The sequence below is a fragment of the Anolis carolinensis genome, chromosome 2 (assembly GCF_035594765.1).
Source record: "Anolis carolinensis isolate JA03-04 chromosome 2, rAnoCar3.1.pri, whole genome shotgun sequence".
Classification (NCBI taxonomy): domain Eukaryota; kingdom Metazoa; phylum Chordata; class Lepidosauria; order Squamata; family Dactyloidae; genus Anolis; species Anolis carolinensis.
The window spans coordinates 30387156-30404095 of NC_085842.1; the positions used below are offsets into that span (position 1 = coordinate 30387156).

At 47.0% G+C, this 16940-nt stretch overlaps 1 protein-coding gene across 3 annotated transcripts in view; it reads left to right on the forward strand.

The window, feature by feature from the left end:
- dhx16 (DEAH-box helicase 16) overlaps positions 1–16113 on the forward strand; it is a 32348-nt gene extending 16235 nt beyond the window's left edge. The window contains exons 10-20 of one of the 3 annotated variants that reach the window (XM_008105610.3): positions 925–1135; positions 1832–1930; positions 2018–2170; positions 3226–3366; positions 4501–4663; positions 4856–4974; positions 12166–12233; positions 13208–13370; positions 14283–14444; positions 14960–15133; positions 15694–16113. In XM_008105610.3, coding sequence (XP_008103817.1) covers positions 925–1135; positions 1832–1930; positions 2018–2170; positions 3226–3366; positions 4501–4663; positions 4856–4974; positions 12166–12233; positions 13208–13370; positions 14283–14444; positions 14960–15133; positions 15694–15822 — 1582 coding nt within the window. In that variant the 3' untranslated portion in view covers positions 15823–16113. Of the gene's footprint in view, positions 1–924; positions 1136–1831; positions 1931–2017; positions 2171–3225; positions 3367–4500; positions 4664–4855; positions 4975–12165; positions 12234–13109; positions 13371–14282; positions 14445–14959; positions 15134–15693 lie in introns of those variants that run through there. The other 2 variants (XR_010002492.1, XR_001730026.2) reach the window with 2 other exon arrangements.
- The last annotated feature ends 827 nt before the right edge of the window (positions 16114–16940 follow it).

Genomic DNA, 16940 nt, shown 5'->3' on the forward strand with positions numbered 1-16940 from the left:
ATAGGAAAGAGTTGGAGGGAGAAAACAGTTGAAATAATGAAGGAGCAGTTGCTCTGGGCTCAGAAGGAAAAGAAATGATGTAATCACAGGTGAAGTGCGCCTTCCCCCTGAAGCCCAGATCAGGCGAATTTTCCTCCTCCCTCTTTTCCTCACAAGTAAGCAAAATCAGCATTGATTCTTCGTGGGGCTTGACACCTGATGGAATAGATGGAGCAGGCTTGTCCAACCTGTGGCTCAGGATGCCTATGAATGCGATAACCCACAAAATTGTAAACTTACTTAAAATAGTAAGGGTTTTTTTGTATTTTTCACAATTTTTCAATTGTGAGGTTCTAAAGCCTGAACTTTTTAGACAATAAAGGAACAGAATGGAATAATCAGAGTATGCTAACATCTAAAATTATTATTCATAATTTGTTTTTATTATGCAAGGACTTTTTTTGGCTCATCGTTGCTGTTAATGTTAGCATATTTAATGTGTGGCTCAAGACCAATGGTTCTCAACCTGTGGGTCCCCAGATGTTTTGGCCTTCAAGTCCCAGAAATCGTAACAGCTGGTAAACTGGCTGGGATTTCTGGGAGTTATAGGCAAAAACATCTGGGGACCCACAGGTTGAGAACCACTGCTCAAGACAATTCTTCTTCCAATGTGGTACAGGGAGCCAAAAGGGAATACTCTTCACCTCTACCAAAGAGGAATATATCTATACCCACATATACATATGTATGTCTTCTAACTAGATGCCTCCCTCTGTACCTAGCGCTAGGCAAATCAGAGGCTGTTTGCCTCAATAGAATGGATGCATTGTTAGATTACCTCTATACAAACACTATAAGGTTTGCAAAGTGACACTGCAGATTACTGGAACTTCTGCAGTGCTAACTGTCTATTCAGGAGTATCACCTTCCTGGCCTTTTTCCTAGTGTCGTCATCATCGATGAGGCTCACGAGCGCACTTTGCACACAGACATCCTCTTTGGGCTTATCAAGGACATTGCTCGCTTCCGGCCAGAGCTGAAGGTGCTGATTGCCAGCGCTACCCTGGACACAGAGCGCTTCTCCACTTTCTTTGATGATGCTCCCATCTTCCGCATTCCTGGGCGCAGGTTCCCTGTTGACATCTTCTACACCAAGGTCAGCAAGGAAGGAGGAGAGAGGATTGGAATGAATGTGTGTGAGAAAGAGAGAAAGTGAGAGAGCCACAGGAGAAATCCGATAGGAGCGGTGGCCATAAGAATAACTTGGTGCTTAAACAATAACTTGATACACAGGTTTTCAGGAATGTATATGTCTATGTGGAGCAGAGGAGCAGCAAGATACTAGTGTTGGAATAAACAATAGGGAGGGTCAGAAGTGTCAACATGATGGGATATACCACCATGTTGGCACTTCTAACCCTCCCGATTGTTTACTCCAGGCATGGGCAAACTCCAGCCCTCCAGGTGTTTTTGATTTCAACTCCCACAATTCCTAACTGTAGGCTGTTAGAAATTGTGGGAGTTGAAGTCCAAAACAATTGGAGGGTCAATGCTTGCCCATGTCTGGTTTACTTCCAACACCAAAGGAGATCTGATGGAGAACAAAATGAAGCGATGGCCTATGGAGAACATGCCAGAGGTTGGGGTCCAGAGCTGGGAATGAGCAGAGAGTTGAAAAGTTATTCTCGATCCCTTACTGTCCTTGACTAGGGGATGTTGTCACCCCAAAAGATAACTTTTTCAGGTTCTGTGAATGAATGCCCTAAGCATGAAAGAGTGGAAAGCCATTGGAAGACCTGCGTGAACTTGTGTAAATCAATAAGAGATCCTCTCTCTGATCCTTGTCTCTTAGGCCCCGGAGGCTGACTACCTGGAGGCCTGCGTGGTGTCAGTGCTGCAGATCCATGTCACTCAGCCCCGAGGAGACATCCTTGTCTTCCTCACTGGCCAGGTAAGCCGCTCTAATTGCACTGGTGCCTGTTTTAGACCTTTGTCCCTTTTGGAACATTCAACAGAGCCTAACTTCTCTTCTTGGTAGGAAGAAATTGAGGCATGCTGCGAGATGCTGCAGGATCGCTGCCGCCGGCTGGGATCCAAAATCGCAGAACTGTTGGTTCTCCCAATCTATGCCAACCTCCCCTCTGACATGCAGGCCAAGATCTTTGAGCCAACCCCACCAGGAGCCAGGAAGGTAAGAACTGCTTGCATGGGATCAAGGAAAGAGGTGGCAGCGGATTTGGAGTGGATCTGTATTAGATAACCCCATCATATATAACAATTTAGAAAGGTTGCATTTCAGAAGGAATAGAGTCAAAGCAAAGTGAGTGGAGAAAGTTTTAAGTTTTTACCATTTTGGACATTTCTCCTGCATGCACAAACTTGGCTCCATTCTGTGCAGGCCTACTCAGAAAGAAACACCATGCAACCACTTGGGGTATGCGAAGCACAGGCAATAATGTCCAAGTTGCAGTCTTGAAGTAGGAAGTAGAACTTGGCATATTTAGAGGAGGGAAGACAGGGATACAGTTTTTTTTACTTAGGATGTATGTTTTAAGAACATCAGGAGAATTTTGCTCGGTAAGGCTGAAAACCTATTCTGTTCACTGTTCAATTCTCACAGTGTGCTGCTTATGGGATGCCGACAGGCATGACATGAGTCCAACAGCACCTTCCTGCTTGTGCTCACCAGCAACATATGCAGAAATATAGTTCCTCTTGATACAAGAGATGATATATAGCCTGGCTGACTAATAGTCACTGATGGCCCTAGTCTCCACAAATTGATCTTACCCCTCTTTAAAACCCTCCATATTGCATCATGTGGCAGTGAATTCCAGAGTTTGACTATGTGATTGATATCTGTCCTTAATTTCCTGCCATTCAGCTTTGGTGGGTGTACGCAGTTTCTGGTATTAGAAGATTGGGAGAATCCTGTTTTGTCTACTCCAGGCAAGGACAAACTTCAACTCCCACAATTTCTAACAGCCTACTACAGCTCCTACTGGGAGCTGAAGTCCAAAATGCCTGGCGAAATGTCTGGCAAGATTACAGGCAGAAGTTTTCCCCAGGAATGTTGTCTAAGATAACTGTAGGTCCCAAGGTTAAGCTGGCACTATCTTCCATCAGATCACATGCTCTGTCCCCCAGCTCTTCTTTGTATATAAGTTTCTGTGATGGCAGAGTAATTGCATCCTGTCCTAGTCCCCCATTTCACAGATGCATGTCTCATCCCTTCTCTTTCTCCAGGTAGTCGTTGCTACAAACATTGCAGAGACCTCTCTGACCATAGACGGCATCATCTACGTGATCGATCCTGGTTTTTGCAAGCAGAAGAGTTACAACGCTCGCACAGGCATGGAGTCACTCATTGTCACTCCCTGCTCTCGGGTACCCAGTTTCTGTACTACTCCCCACTCCACACATGGCCTGGTTTTATTTATTTCAGTGTTCAGCATCTGAATACTTCCGTTTCATTTTTTGTTAAATTGGGACTTTCTCTTATTCCTGTTGGATTTTGTACTTTTGCAGGGATCAGTTTAATGAACTGAGAATGAATTCTAGCCTGCAAAATGTAAAATACTAACAAGGGATGAAACATTGCATATTAGCTGTACTAAAGTGCCATGCAATATAAATGAAGTTATGAATGAAAAGATATAAAGGAATCCTGTAGCACATTTGAGGCTGAGAAAATGAAATAATTGGCATAAGCTACCAATAAGCTCCAATCCATAGAATAATTGAGTTGGAAGAGACTCCAAGGGCTATCCAGCCCAACCCTATTCTGCCATGCAGGAGAAGCACAGTCAAAGCACTCCCAACAGATGGCCATCCAGCTTCTACTTAAAGACCTCCAGAGAAAGAGACTACCACACTTTGAGGCAGCATATTTCACTTCATCAGATGTCTGGAGTTTTGAAAGCTCTATACAGTTACAGAACCGTTACTCTGTTTTCTGTAACTCAAACAAATAGCTGCGTTGAGTACAGTTTAGCTCCAAGAAAAAAACAGAATTCCCCTTGGATAAAGATGTGTGGAACATTTTGGTAAAACTAACTCAGAAGGTCTGAATTAGAAAGCATAGGATTTCCCAATTTTGCTGTTTTAAGAAACATGTAGTTCCCTCTTAAAGATAATATTCCAGTTCTCATGAATATGATAATATTCCTAAAGACTTACAGATAATTTGGAGCAAGGGGTTTATTCACGACAGAGTTACTTCACATTTATAAGGTTTTAATAGGCACTGCATACACTTATCAACCTTGCCTTTTCTACAGTAATGGTTACACACGTTTTATTAAATAAAACCAGGTATTTTGTACCTGGCATGCTACATAGCAACATGGAATTCTTGGGCCTCAGTTACTAACTGGTTTATTTCATTATTTGCTGGTTTTTGTAATAATTCCTACATTTATCATTCAAATTTAGTAGGATAAATTTCCAGTTGTTAGTGCCATCTCTCTCCCCATTCTTCTAAATGTGACGGTTTCCTTTTCTTTCTCTTCCGCCCCTCAGGCTTCTGCCAATCAACGAGCGGGCAGGGCTGGCCGGGTGGCTGCGGGAAAGTGCTTCCGCCTCTACACAGCCTGGGCCTACAAGAACGAGATGGAAGAAACCACAGTGCCAGAGATTCAGAGGACCAACTTGGGCAATGTGGTACTGCTTCTGAAAAGCTTGGGTATGTGGCTGGGGAAATCTTGAGTGGGGAATGATTTATGTATCCTACAACGCCTACTATGTGTTTCCTGGATGGGAATAGGAATATTGTAACAACTGAGATAATTTTCATATTCAGAAGGATGCATTGTCTGGGGTGGGGATATGTTATCCATCAGAGGTACCCTTGAAGCTTCATGTCTCACTCTCTTAGGCATTAATGACTTGATCCACTTTGACTTCATGGACCCACCACCACATGAGACTCTGGTCCTGGCACTGGAACAGCTCTATGCCCTGGGGGCCCTCAACCATCTTGGCGAACTGACCAAGGTACGTCTTAAGTTCCAGGCTGTGTTCATGGGCGCAAAGCTTTTCACAAAAAGGATGCTGTATTCTCTAACTGGCTAACCTACCCCCTTGAAAATAGTCCTGAAAACTGGAAATAAGATTAGGGCTTCAAGTTCATGAAACCTTCCTGTTACCTCCTAGTTCCAAGCTCTGAGAAGAGGATTTTAACATCTTTGTCATTGTTCATGCAAAATAGAATCCAGGGCTATTATTGAATTGCCACTGGCCATGCTGACTGGGGGACTCCTATGAGTGGTAGTCCAAAAAAGTACTTGCCATTTATCAGTGCTTCCTGTAGACAGCTTTGTGAAACTGTCCTGAGGGAGCCTTTAGAAACCACACTGCTGGAATGCTATGGGAGATTCAGCACTAGCTAAATGTCTCATCTGTCAGAAGTACTTTCTTTGTGTGTTCCCGCAGGGCAGGAGGTTGGTCTAGAACAGGCATGGGCAAACTTCGACCTTCCAGGTGTTTTGGACTTCAGCTCCCATAATTCCTAACTGCCGGCTGTTAGAAATTATGGGAGTTGAAGTCCAAAACACCTGGAGGGCTGAAGTTTGCCCAAGCCTGGTCTAGATTGCTATCTCTTCCAATTCTATGGTCCCCTGAAGATCTTACAAAACAAACAAGCCCATATGGGAAGTTACGGCCCTTTATATATCTCCTAGAAATAGTCAGATATCATCTGCTGGCTACTATTAGTCATTAGTATTATGAGGAAGAATATAGTGATAGCCTATAAGTCCATATATGTTTAAATCAGGAAATCCATAATGAAGACAATCATATCTGACTTTTATACTTATTTTTTTTCTTCGTGTACTCTGTGAATGCACACTAATGGAGAAGCTGCGCCTGCGCAGGTTCCGACGGAAACTCTTCCAAGCTGAAGTTCAAATTTTGGCGGTAGCCACGCCCCCCCTTCCCAAGGGGCATATAAGGCAGCCCCAGGCGCCCGCTCTCCAGTTCCTTTTTTTCCGCCGCAAGGTTCACTTCGGACTCTTCGCATGTCTACTACTCGTTTCAAGCGTTGCACGCAGTGTGCTGCTAAAATTCCTGACTCGGACGGCCACGCCAAGTGCCTCTTCTGTCTTGGCGAGGCTCATGTGGTCAGTACCTGCCGTTTCTGCCTAGCTCTCACAGCTCAGGCCAGAAAAAACAGAGCCGCTAGGCTTAGAGCGGCGCTTTACGAGAGATCTCTCGCGCCAGAACCGACTCCGTCGACGTCGGGTACGTCGTTGTCTTCAGCTCTGAGAGCTATGTCGGCGCCACCAGCTAAGCCTCCGACAGCTAAAGCCTCCTCGGTCTCGTCCAGAGCGTCCAGGACCTCCAGGGCCGCTAAACCGGTCAAGCCACCGTGTACTGTGACGACGGCTACCGTGTCGACCCGCTCCGGAAAGGTGGGGCCTTCCTCGACGTCGAGCTCTCTGGCTTCGGTGACCTCGATCCGCTCTCGTATCGGCTCCCCTCCGTCCTCCTCTGCTATCAAAATAGCCTTTAAAAGGGCTCACGAGGAGTCTCGTCGAGCGCAATCTGACTCAGCTGTGGTTCCTCCCACACCTGGCAAGTCCTTGAGGGTTGCATCCAAGCAACCGCCGACAAAGAAACGGCTGACTCAGCGCTCCTCTTCCTCAGCCTCCTCAAGGAGAGACCCGCCATCTTCCTCGGCAACCTCCTCGAGAAGGTCTTCTCCAATTGTGCCAGCCCAGAGGCCTAGAGATGTTTCTCAATCTCCATTGCACCCCCTGTCTGACGGGGAGCTGCAGGACTCACCCCACCACTCTACCCAAACGGTGGTCAGGGTGCCGGTGCCGGAGCCCCTTGCGCCGCCTCACTCGTCGCGCCAACAGCTCTTCCCTCCCACCTCGACACCGGAGCGTGGCAGACAAACGGCTCGCCTGGCTCGAGCAGCCCAGGCCTCAGCGACCAAGGATCCCCGGCTCCCGGCCCTCTCTTCCCGCGAGGCCATGCCTCCTCCCGAGACTGTGCTTTCTTCTCCCCCTCAGTCCCCCCAAGGGGCTGAGGAGGAAGATGTTGATATTGACCGCCCAGACTCTGTCCTCTCGGCCTCGGTGGTCTCTCTCGGTCTCGACCTCTCTCCTCCCCACGATGCGTATGAGGCTGACACGCCTTCTCCTACTGACAATATTCGTGCTTTCTCTGATCAAATGGTCAGAATGGCCGACGCCCTGGGTTTGGAGATCAAGCAGACTTCCAAAGCCGTGTCTGATCCAGTTTTCAAAAGGGTGCAGGCCCAAGCTCCGCCGGCCACGCTGCTCCCTTTCCTGCCTTATCTCTTGGACGTTATCCAGGCCTCCTGGAAAACCCCTTCCTCCATTCTTCCAACCTCGAAAAGGATCGAGACTTGGTACCGTACCGACGATGATACCTTGGAGTGTCTCAAACACCACCCCGACCCCAACTCCCTGGTCGTTAAGGCCTCTCAATCCTCAGGTCGTCAGTCGAACACTCCGGCCGACAGAGAAGGGAAGCGCTTCGACGCCGTGGGTCGAAAACTTTACTCTGGAGCCCTTTTGCTTTGCCGCATGGCGAACTATGGAGCCTGCATGGGTGCCTACCAGCAGATTATCTGGGAGAAGGCACAGCCCTTCTTCGCTAAGATGTCGGACGAAGACCGCTCCGTCCTCACTACCCTCCAACAGGAAGCAGACTCGCTTGCTCACCACCAAATACAAATGGCGAAACATACAGGTGATACTGCGGGCAAGATGATTGCCCACGCGATATCCATCCGCCGCCACGCCTGGCTGAGGTCTTCGGGTCTCTCCTCATCTTCCAGACAGGTCATTGAGGACCTTCCCTTTGACGCGCTCGGACTATTTAACTCCGGTACCGATGACAAACTCAAGTCTAATCATGACTTTAAAATTCTTGCGTCTAAATGTGGCGACCAACCGCAACCTCAGCGCACCCGCTGGTTCCCGCACCGCTCCCGCCGCTTCCCGCCGCAATCTTTCAGACACCACTCTTTCAGGCGGCCTTCGGGCTCGAATAATCAAACCCATCACCAACCTCGTCGGGGACCTCATCCGCAAAAGCAACGCGGTCGAACCACCCCCGCTCCTCCGCAGGCTAACCGGCGTACCTGACGCCAACCCCTGCCAAAGCTCCTTGCCCGCTACCGCTATAGAGCCCACGCTGCCTCAACCCTCCTGTGCCTTTGCTGACCGCCTAGCCCCCTTTTACAATCAATGGGAGTCCATTACTTCAGATGCATGGGTTCTTCGCATTGTCCAAGACGGCTACGCCTTAGAGTTCACGGACCTCCCACCTACAGGTCGCATTCTCTACTCAACTCCTTCCCCAGAGATACTGGCCGAAGTCGATGCATTACTGGCCAAAGGGGCCATCCGTCCCTCCCCTCCCGAACTGGACCCTTTAAGTTTCTTCTCCAGATACTTTACAGTCCCGAAGAGGGGGGGCGGGCTACGCCCCATTCTGGACCTAAGGGCCCTCAATATATTCATTCGCCCTTCCAAATTCAGGATGGTCTCTATTGCCTCTATCCTCACGATGCTGCAGCGGGGAGACTACTTTGCCTCCATAGACTTACGAGACGCCTACTTCCACGTGGCGATACGGGAGGCGCACAGACGGTTCCTCTGTTTCAAAGTTCTTGACCAAACCTACCAATTTACCGTTTTACCCTTCGGTCTCGTTACGGCCCCAAGGGTCTTTACCAAGGTCGTCACCGCCGTAGCGGCCCACCTCAGGCTACATGGCATCACGGTCTTTCCTTATCTGGACGACTGGCTTCTCGTCGGGCCCGATCCGGTTCTTCTCGAAAACCACGTCTCCTTCACGCTGCGTCTTCTAAAATCTCTCGGCCTCCAACTCAACTCCGAGAAGTCAAATCTCTCCCCGTCAACCCGAATCCGGTTCATCGGGGCCCTCTTCGACTCCGTCACAGAGACTGTTTCACTACCGTTCGACAGATTCCTAGCTCTCCGCCACCACATCGCCCTTTGTCGATCCGCCCGGAGGGTCAGAGCCCGTGCCATTCAAGTCCTTCTCACGACCCCGTTTGCCAGGCTGCGCCTTCGGGTCCTACAAAGGTGGTTTATAGACACTTTCAAGCCGTTCTACCACCACAACTCCAAGTACTTGTCGGTACCGTCGTTCGTCCGCCAGTCCCTCTCATGGTGGACGTCTCACCAAAACGTGTGCAAGGGCCTCCCATTTCATCCAGCCCCGCCGTCGCTAACCATAACCACGGACTCCTCCACCTACGCTTGGGGAGCCCACATGAGCGGTCTAACGGTTCAAGATCTTTGGTCCCCATCCGAGAGGGCCAACCATATAAACTTCCTCGAGCTTCTCGCCATTCTCAAAGCCCTGAAAGCATTCTCCCGCCTCATCCGTCACAAGTCCATCCTCATTCAATCGGACAACCTCGTAGCAGTATTCTACATCAACAAACAGGGCGGTACGGGTTCGAGGAAATTGATGCTCCTCTCCTCCCGTCTCTGGGTTTGGTGCATAGCCCACAACGTACAGGTCTCTGCAATCCACCTGCCGGGCGCCCAAAACGACCTAGCAGATGCCCTCAGCAGGATGACATCTTCCTCTCACGAGTGGAAGCTTGATCCCGAGATCCTCGACGGTCTGTTCCTCCACTGGGGACGCCCTACTCTGAATCTCTTCACGTCTCCCCACAACGCTCAGCTACCCCGCTACGGAGCGAGACTTCCCCCGAACTCCTTCCCCGGCTGTCTAGGGGATGCCTTTCTGCTGGACTGGTCGGCGGAGATGCTTTATCTTTTTCCACCGATTCCCCTCATACCGAAAGTTCTCGAAAGACTTCTCTCGATCTCGGTCACAGCGATTCTCATAGCTCCGGCCTGGCCCCGCCAACCGTGGTATCCAGCCCTTCTTCGTCTCTCCAGAGGAACGTTTCGCCCTCTGCCTCCCTCGCCGCACCTTCTCTCAAGGGAGGACGGCAAAATTCTTCACCCGGACCTCCCTTCCCTTCATCTCACTGCATGGAGGATTCTTACCTAGCCTCCCTTCCGCAGAACCTGCAAGACGTCCTTCGGGCAGCCCATAAGCCGTCTACTACCAAGGCTTATTCCTATAAACTCTCTCGCTTTCACGCCTTCCTTCGATCCCGTAACGTCGACACCTTTCCGACCTCGGTATCGGTGGTCCTCGACTTCCTCATGACCCTCATCGAGAAGAAACTCTCTCTCGCTTCTATTAAGGCTTATCTCGCAGCTCTTTCCTGGTCCTTTCAACGCCACGGTCAGCCATCTCTCTTTTCTCACCACTTGATCAAAACTTTTCTCCGAGGCTACAATAACATCTGCCCGCCGTCGCTACCACCTACGCCGGGCTGGAACCTCGAACTTGTACTTTCTCAACTCACTTCTGCTCCCTTCGAACCGCTTGCCTCGACCGATCTCCGTCTGCTTTCCTGGAAGTTGGCCTTTCTAGTGGCGATCACGTCGGCACGACGGCCATCTGAGCTTGCTGCTCTCAGGGTCGACGAGCCTTATCTACGTTTTCACCATGACCGCGCTGTTCTTCGCCCGGACATTACCTTTCTCCCTAAGGTGGTGTCAGCTTTCCACCTCAACCAGGACATTGTCCTACCAGCTTTCTTCTCTAACCCCTCCTCTCCTCTCGAGCAAAAACTGCACCTTCTTGACGTTCGAAGGGCACTTCTCTTCTACAGGGACCGTACCAAGGACATCCGTAAGACACAAAGACTCTTTGTCGCCTATGTCCAGGACAAGTTGGGTAATCCCATCTCTTCCCAAAGACTGTCCCACTGGATCGCTCAGGCCATTGAGTTGGCCTACGAACTAGCCAAGCGACCTCCTCCTCCATCCATCCGCCCGAGGTCGACTAGGGGCCTCTCGGCTTCAACCGCCTTCCTTAGGGGTATTCCGCTTGACTCCATATGCAAAGCGGCTATCTGGTCAAACCCTCTTACGTTTGTCTCTCACTACAGGCTGGACAATAAAGCCTTAAAGGACTCGGCCTTCGCAAGATCAGTACTCTCATCTTGCCTCTCCTGACTCTCAAACGTCTTTTCTCCTTATATTCACCCGCAGGTGACTCTCTATACCTCTCCTTCAAGTTTGGGCCGGTCTTTTTCCCCATACCTACCTCTAGGGATATGTTTTTCCCTGATTGTGTTGAGCAGTTGCTCTGTTGCTTTGTACCGCCTTATTGATCCTGGCGGATATGTCAAAGGCCATGATGTTTTTTCCCCTCTCCCCCCTGGGAGAGCGTTTATATGCACTATACGCAATTGCGTGTTTTCTATCATGTTTATTGAATAATTTCTATGTTATGTTTCCTCTTCTACTATGCTCATGTTTGCATTGCACTGGTCCTTTCGGACAATTTATTGCACTGGTCTCTTGGGACTGTTATCTCAATATGTCCTAATAAATATATGTTTGGACATTCACTGATTGTCGAGTTTGCCTTGTCCCACCATCCGGGACCTTAGCGTGTCAGTCTCCATTAGTGTGCATTCACAGAGTACACGAAGAAAAAGGACAGGTTGCTCACCTGTAACCATGTTTCTTTGAGTGTACTCTGTGAATTCACACAAACCCGCCCTTCCTTCCCCTCTGGCAAACCTCTCCCTTTCTCGTTGCCTTGGCGGCGTAGGAACTGGAGAGCGGGCGCCTGGGGCTGCCTTATATGCCCCTTGGGAAGGGGGGGCGTGGCTACCGCCAAAATTTGAACTTCAGCTTGGAAGAGTTTCCGTCGGAACCTGCGCAGGCGCAGCTTCTCCATTAGTGTGAATTCACAGAGTACACTCGAAGAAACATGGTTACAGGTGAGCAACCTGTCCATATCTTTATAATTTGGGTTTCTACAAAGTGTGTTTTATTGTCTATATAGGTTGGGTTGTGGGATGAGGGATTTTGTATTATGTATCTGTTGCGGTCTTGTGTACGCCGCTTTGAGTCCCATTCGTGGGAGAAAAATAGGATAAAAGTAAATAAATATATTATAAAAGCGAAGGGTGCACTTCTGGGCAAGGGATTTGTCACCACTGGAATCACTTGTCTCTGGATGAGGCTAAAGTGTCTGCCTGCAGCTGCCGCCCACACACTAAGACTGACTCACGGTGAAGCCAGCTGTTGTGCCCTGAGTTTCATCCAGTGTGGTCTTCCTGTCTTCCTTATTCAGCTGGGCCGGAAAATGGCAGAGCTCCCTGTGGATCCTATGCTCTCCAAGATGATCCTGGCTTCTGAACAGTGAGTCCCAGTTCTCTGTCTTCCTGGATTTTTTTCCAAGCCAGTTAATTATGTACTTAGCCTTGTTAAGTTCAATAATCACGAGTGAAGTGTGTGACCTCTATCTCTCTTGTCCTTGCTTAGTTCAGTCTTTTGTGCATTTTATTCCAAGAAATCTGGAAATACTTAAAGTTCTAGAGACAACTTTGTAAATCATTTGGATCTACTTGCATAATGTGTTTTTTATTATAAAATTATATTATCTGACATAAAGTTATACCAGGCATGGGCAAATTTTGGCCCTCCAGGTGTTTCAGACTTTAACCCCAACTGTAAAAGTGTTTTGTTTTGGGTTTTTTGGGGGGGTTTTTTGGAGGTTAGCACCATTAGATATAATACAAAAAAGAAGTCCATTGTCGCACATATAACTGACAGTGCAGGATCTCCTTTAAGGGTTAAATTTTAAATATTAAATATACTTTTTAAAAGAATCTTAAATTATGATATTTATTTTATCATAATTTATGTATTGTCAAAGGCTTTCACGGCTGGAATCACTGGGTAGTTGTGTGATTTCTGGGCTGAATGGCCGTGTTCTAGCAGCATTTTCTCCCGATGTTTTGCCTGCATCTCTGGCTGACATCTTCAGAGGATCCACAACAACCCACTTAATGTTATTTAGTAATAAATTAACATTTTTTTATCAAATTAGATGTCATTAAGTAGATTTGTTTGCAAAATGTGGAGTCTCCCAGTGGAAAAACCTGATCTGAGAGGACAATGTACTATTCAGTCTTTTGCCCAATACATGTTCCACAGATTGGGTGTCTTTCTGTAACTTTTCTCCCTCCAGTTCCTGAATCCTATAGTCCTTTTCGCTCCCTGGTTGCTTTTCAGGGCAAGGCTCTTGGCTTGGATCCAGGCAGTTCTGCTGCTGCTCCTTTGCCAAGGCTCACCCAACCCTCCTCGCTTCCTTTGGGGGGGGGATTCTCCAGGTACAAGTGTTCAGAGCAGATTCTCACCATCGCCGCCATGCTTTCAGTCAACAATGCCATTTTCTACCGGCCCAAGGACAAAGTGGTCCATGCTGACAACGCCCGCATGAATTTCTTCCTGCCCGGTGGAGACCATCTTGTTCTTCTCAATGTTTACAGTCAGGTATGGAAGGAACTTCCAGGTCTGGGGAGTTTGGAAATTGGGCCAAGGAGAAGATGGCTGCAGCCTTTTAGCCATCAGGCTAGTTTAAGAACATTTCACCAAAAAATTTAAGTGTGATGCTAAAATTCAAGGTGGATTTTTTACATCAGGATGCTTAATTGTGTGGTGACTTCCTCCATTACTGGAACATTAATATCACCAGTTAGACAAATATTTAATTGGAATTGCAGGGTTGATTAGATAACCTTTTGAGACTGCTAACCAGACATATAACTGTCACAAGCAGTTTGTGGCACACAATCCTACTGCGATTACGTTACATAATATTTCTGCTTTCAGATGTTGAAGGCATTACTGATTTTAGTCTTTTGTTAATTGGCTCATGAAGGGATGAGAATATTGATGTTAACATTTCCTTAGAAAATGTGACCCTCTCTATGCATTTACTTAAATAACTATGTGTTTGGAACCAAGGGAGGGTTGGTTTTACTCTTTCGCCTTGAGCGACTGCTTTTTAACTCATCATTGAAGGAAGCCAGTCTGATCTTGCTCTCAGTAGTAGATTTATATAAGTTAGGCTAAGCATGGGCAAACTTCAGCCCTCCAGGTGTTTTGGACTTCCAACTCCCACGATTCCTAACAGCCTACCCGCTGCTAGGAATTGTAGAAATTGAAGTCCAAAACACCCAGAGGCCTAAGTTTGCTCCTGCCTGGGTTAGGCTATTGTTGCTGGGTGGCTTCAGGTGATGAGAATGCCCTCTGTTGATGACAGGTGATTGCAATTTATTTTCTAGGTTAGGTGCTCTTGGCAGGACATTGATGGTAGTAGTCATTAATTGTAGCTGTAGTCAGGTCAGCTGGAATGTTTCAGCTGTTACAAAAAAATGTGAATCTGCTTCTCTTTTCTCTCAGTGGGTGGAGTGTGGTTATTCCATGCAGTGGTGCTATGAGAACTTCATCCAGTTCCGCTCCATGAGGCGAGCCAGGGACGTGCGAGAACAGCTGGAAGGACTGATGGAACGCATTGAAGTGGACATCACTTCCAGTGAGGGAGACTACATCCCAGTCCGTAAGGTGCCAGCATCCCTTTCTCTTGTTGCTCTCTGGAAAAGTATGGTAGGAATACAGCCTTACAGTTATCTTAGACAACATTCCTGGGGAAAACTTTTAGAGCCAAAGCTGTGTCGTCTTCCCAGCGTGGAATCTTCCACTCTGAGAATTCATATGAACCATGTATTCTGCTTCATAATTGTAGATGGAAACTTCTAATTAGTTGTTTATCCTGTCTGGGCTTTTCAGCCATAAAACTGATCCACAGTAGAGTCTAGATTAAGAACACACATAAATGTAAAAATAAATGAATGGAATGGGTTGGAGCCAAACTTAGTCATGCTTAGAGCAGAATAATTAAAACAAATAGATTAGGCTAACTAAGGTACTATTGATACAAAAATAGTGCATTGTTGCCATAATCCCACCTTCACTGGGAGAGTGGGAGAAAACTTGAGTATAATTCATCCTGGACATTGATCACTTCAAACAGCAACACCTGTCTTGACTCTGTGGCATCCATTGCTCTCTGTCCACAGGCCATCACTGCTGGTTTCTTCTATCACACGGCCCGTCTCACCCGCACCGGTTACAAGACAGTTAAGCACCAGCAGACAGTGTTTGTCCACCCAAACAGTTCTCTGTTTGAAGAACAGCCACGGTGGCTCATCTATCACGAACTGGTCTTCACAACTAAAGAATTCATGAGACAGGTTAGTATTGTGGCCTTTTGAGGGTCTTTCTGGCAAACATTCATATCCATATAGCCAAACCCTGAGGGATTGTCAGATATAGTTAGGTATTTTGGAGACGGCATGGTAGCAAAGAAACCAGTGTTGTGTGGGATAGCTACAGTTCAGTCATATTTGGCACTGAAGAGATCCTAGAGCTGAGCTTTTCATTCAAGCAGCAGAATAATATAAGAGACAACAAGTTGCATCTCCAATGAAGGAGCCTTGTTGATGTTTTAAAAATGTAATCTAAATTCTTTTTAACCTTTTTTATCAAATAGACTCAAGCTCAGACATGGGCAAACTTTGCTCTCCAGGTGTTTTGGACTTCAACTCCCACAATTCATAACAGCCTACCAACTGTTAGGAATTGTGGGAGTTTGAAGTTCAAAACACCTAGAGGGCCAAAGTTTGCCCATGCCTGCGCTAGCTGCATTTTAATCTGTTGTTAGCCACTTGTTCCCCCAGAAGAAAGGTGGGGTATTAAATGTAATGCATCCTAATTGTTAAGCCCACAGTACAGTTCCTTCTCTTCCTTGTAGGTCATAGAGATTGACAGCACGTGGTTGCTGGAGGTGGCCCCTCACTACTACAAGTCGAAGGAGCTGGAAGATGCTTCTACCAAGAAGCTGCCCAAGAAAGTAGGGAAGACGCGAGAGGAGCTTAGATAGGTCTGGAGCTGATCTCTTACCTCCCATCCACTCTGTTATATTTCCCCAGGACTTTTTTCATACATCTGTACAGTTTTGATGTCTCTTCAGCCACCAAATAAGACTTTTTTTTACAAACTCTTGGATCATTTCCTCTCTGTCTTGTCTTTTAGAGGAATAGCAGTTGTCTTTTTTAAAAAAAATATGAATGCGGCTACTTGCCTTTGACACTTTTAAGTTGTTATAATTTTTACTTACTTGTGACTGGCTGTATTAATATTATTAAAACTTATGCTTGTCATCAGAAACAAAGTGTACATGCTAGCTGCTGAGTAATTCAAGTTTCAAAACAGGTTCTGCAAAGACAAAGAACCACCCATATCCAAGTCACAGAGGCCACAAAGAGTATCTTAAAATGCTTTGATCCATTGCTCTGTTGTGTATCATAACGAACATTGAGATAATACATGGTCGTATGAAATGACACTGCACACTCTCCCTACATTCAATAGGAGTGTTTGCATCACCTTTTTATGCCTGCAGAATGGACTACAAGGGTGCATAAATTCTTACTTATTAAGGCACAATCCCCAAATCCATGGCAGAGCAGTTTAAGGGTGAGAGGCTAGTCCAGATCTCCCCCTACATCTTACAAATGTAGCAAGGAGCATACTTGGAATGTCTGTAAGACGGACCCCCCAACACCTGAGAGGATGCAAAGGTGGTAGAAGCTGACCCCATAGAATCCAAATTCACTCCATTCTCAACATACAGTCTTTGAGTTACAAAAATCCAACTTACAACTCATACATAGTTAACAGGGGTGAGACCACAGGAAGTAGGAGAATCTACCCCAAAAGGAAATTCGCACCTGGAAGTCTTATCACGGGGAAAAGCTGTCTCCACTAAAGCTTTCTCACCAACCCTTGTTTCCACAACAAGACAAATTTGTCAAAATCCAATTATTACAGGGACAGAAAGTGAGGGGAAATCTTTTGAATGGGCAGAGATAGCAAAACAGATATCAATCCTCTCTTATGCTATCCAAAACCTCTGCCCTCCCCCCTCCCTCTATATATACAGTATATATATACACACACACATATATATACATATATATAGCTGGAGTTACACTTAGA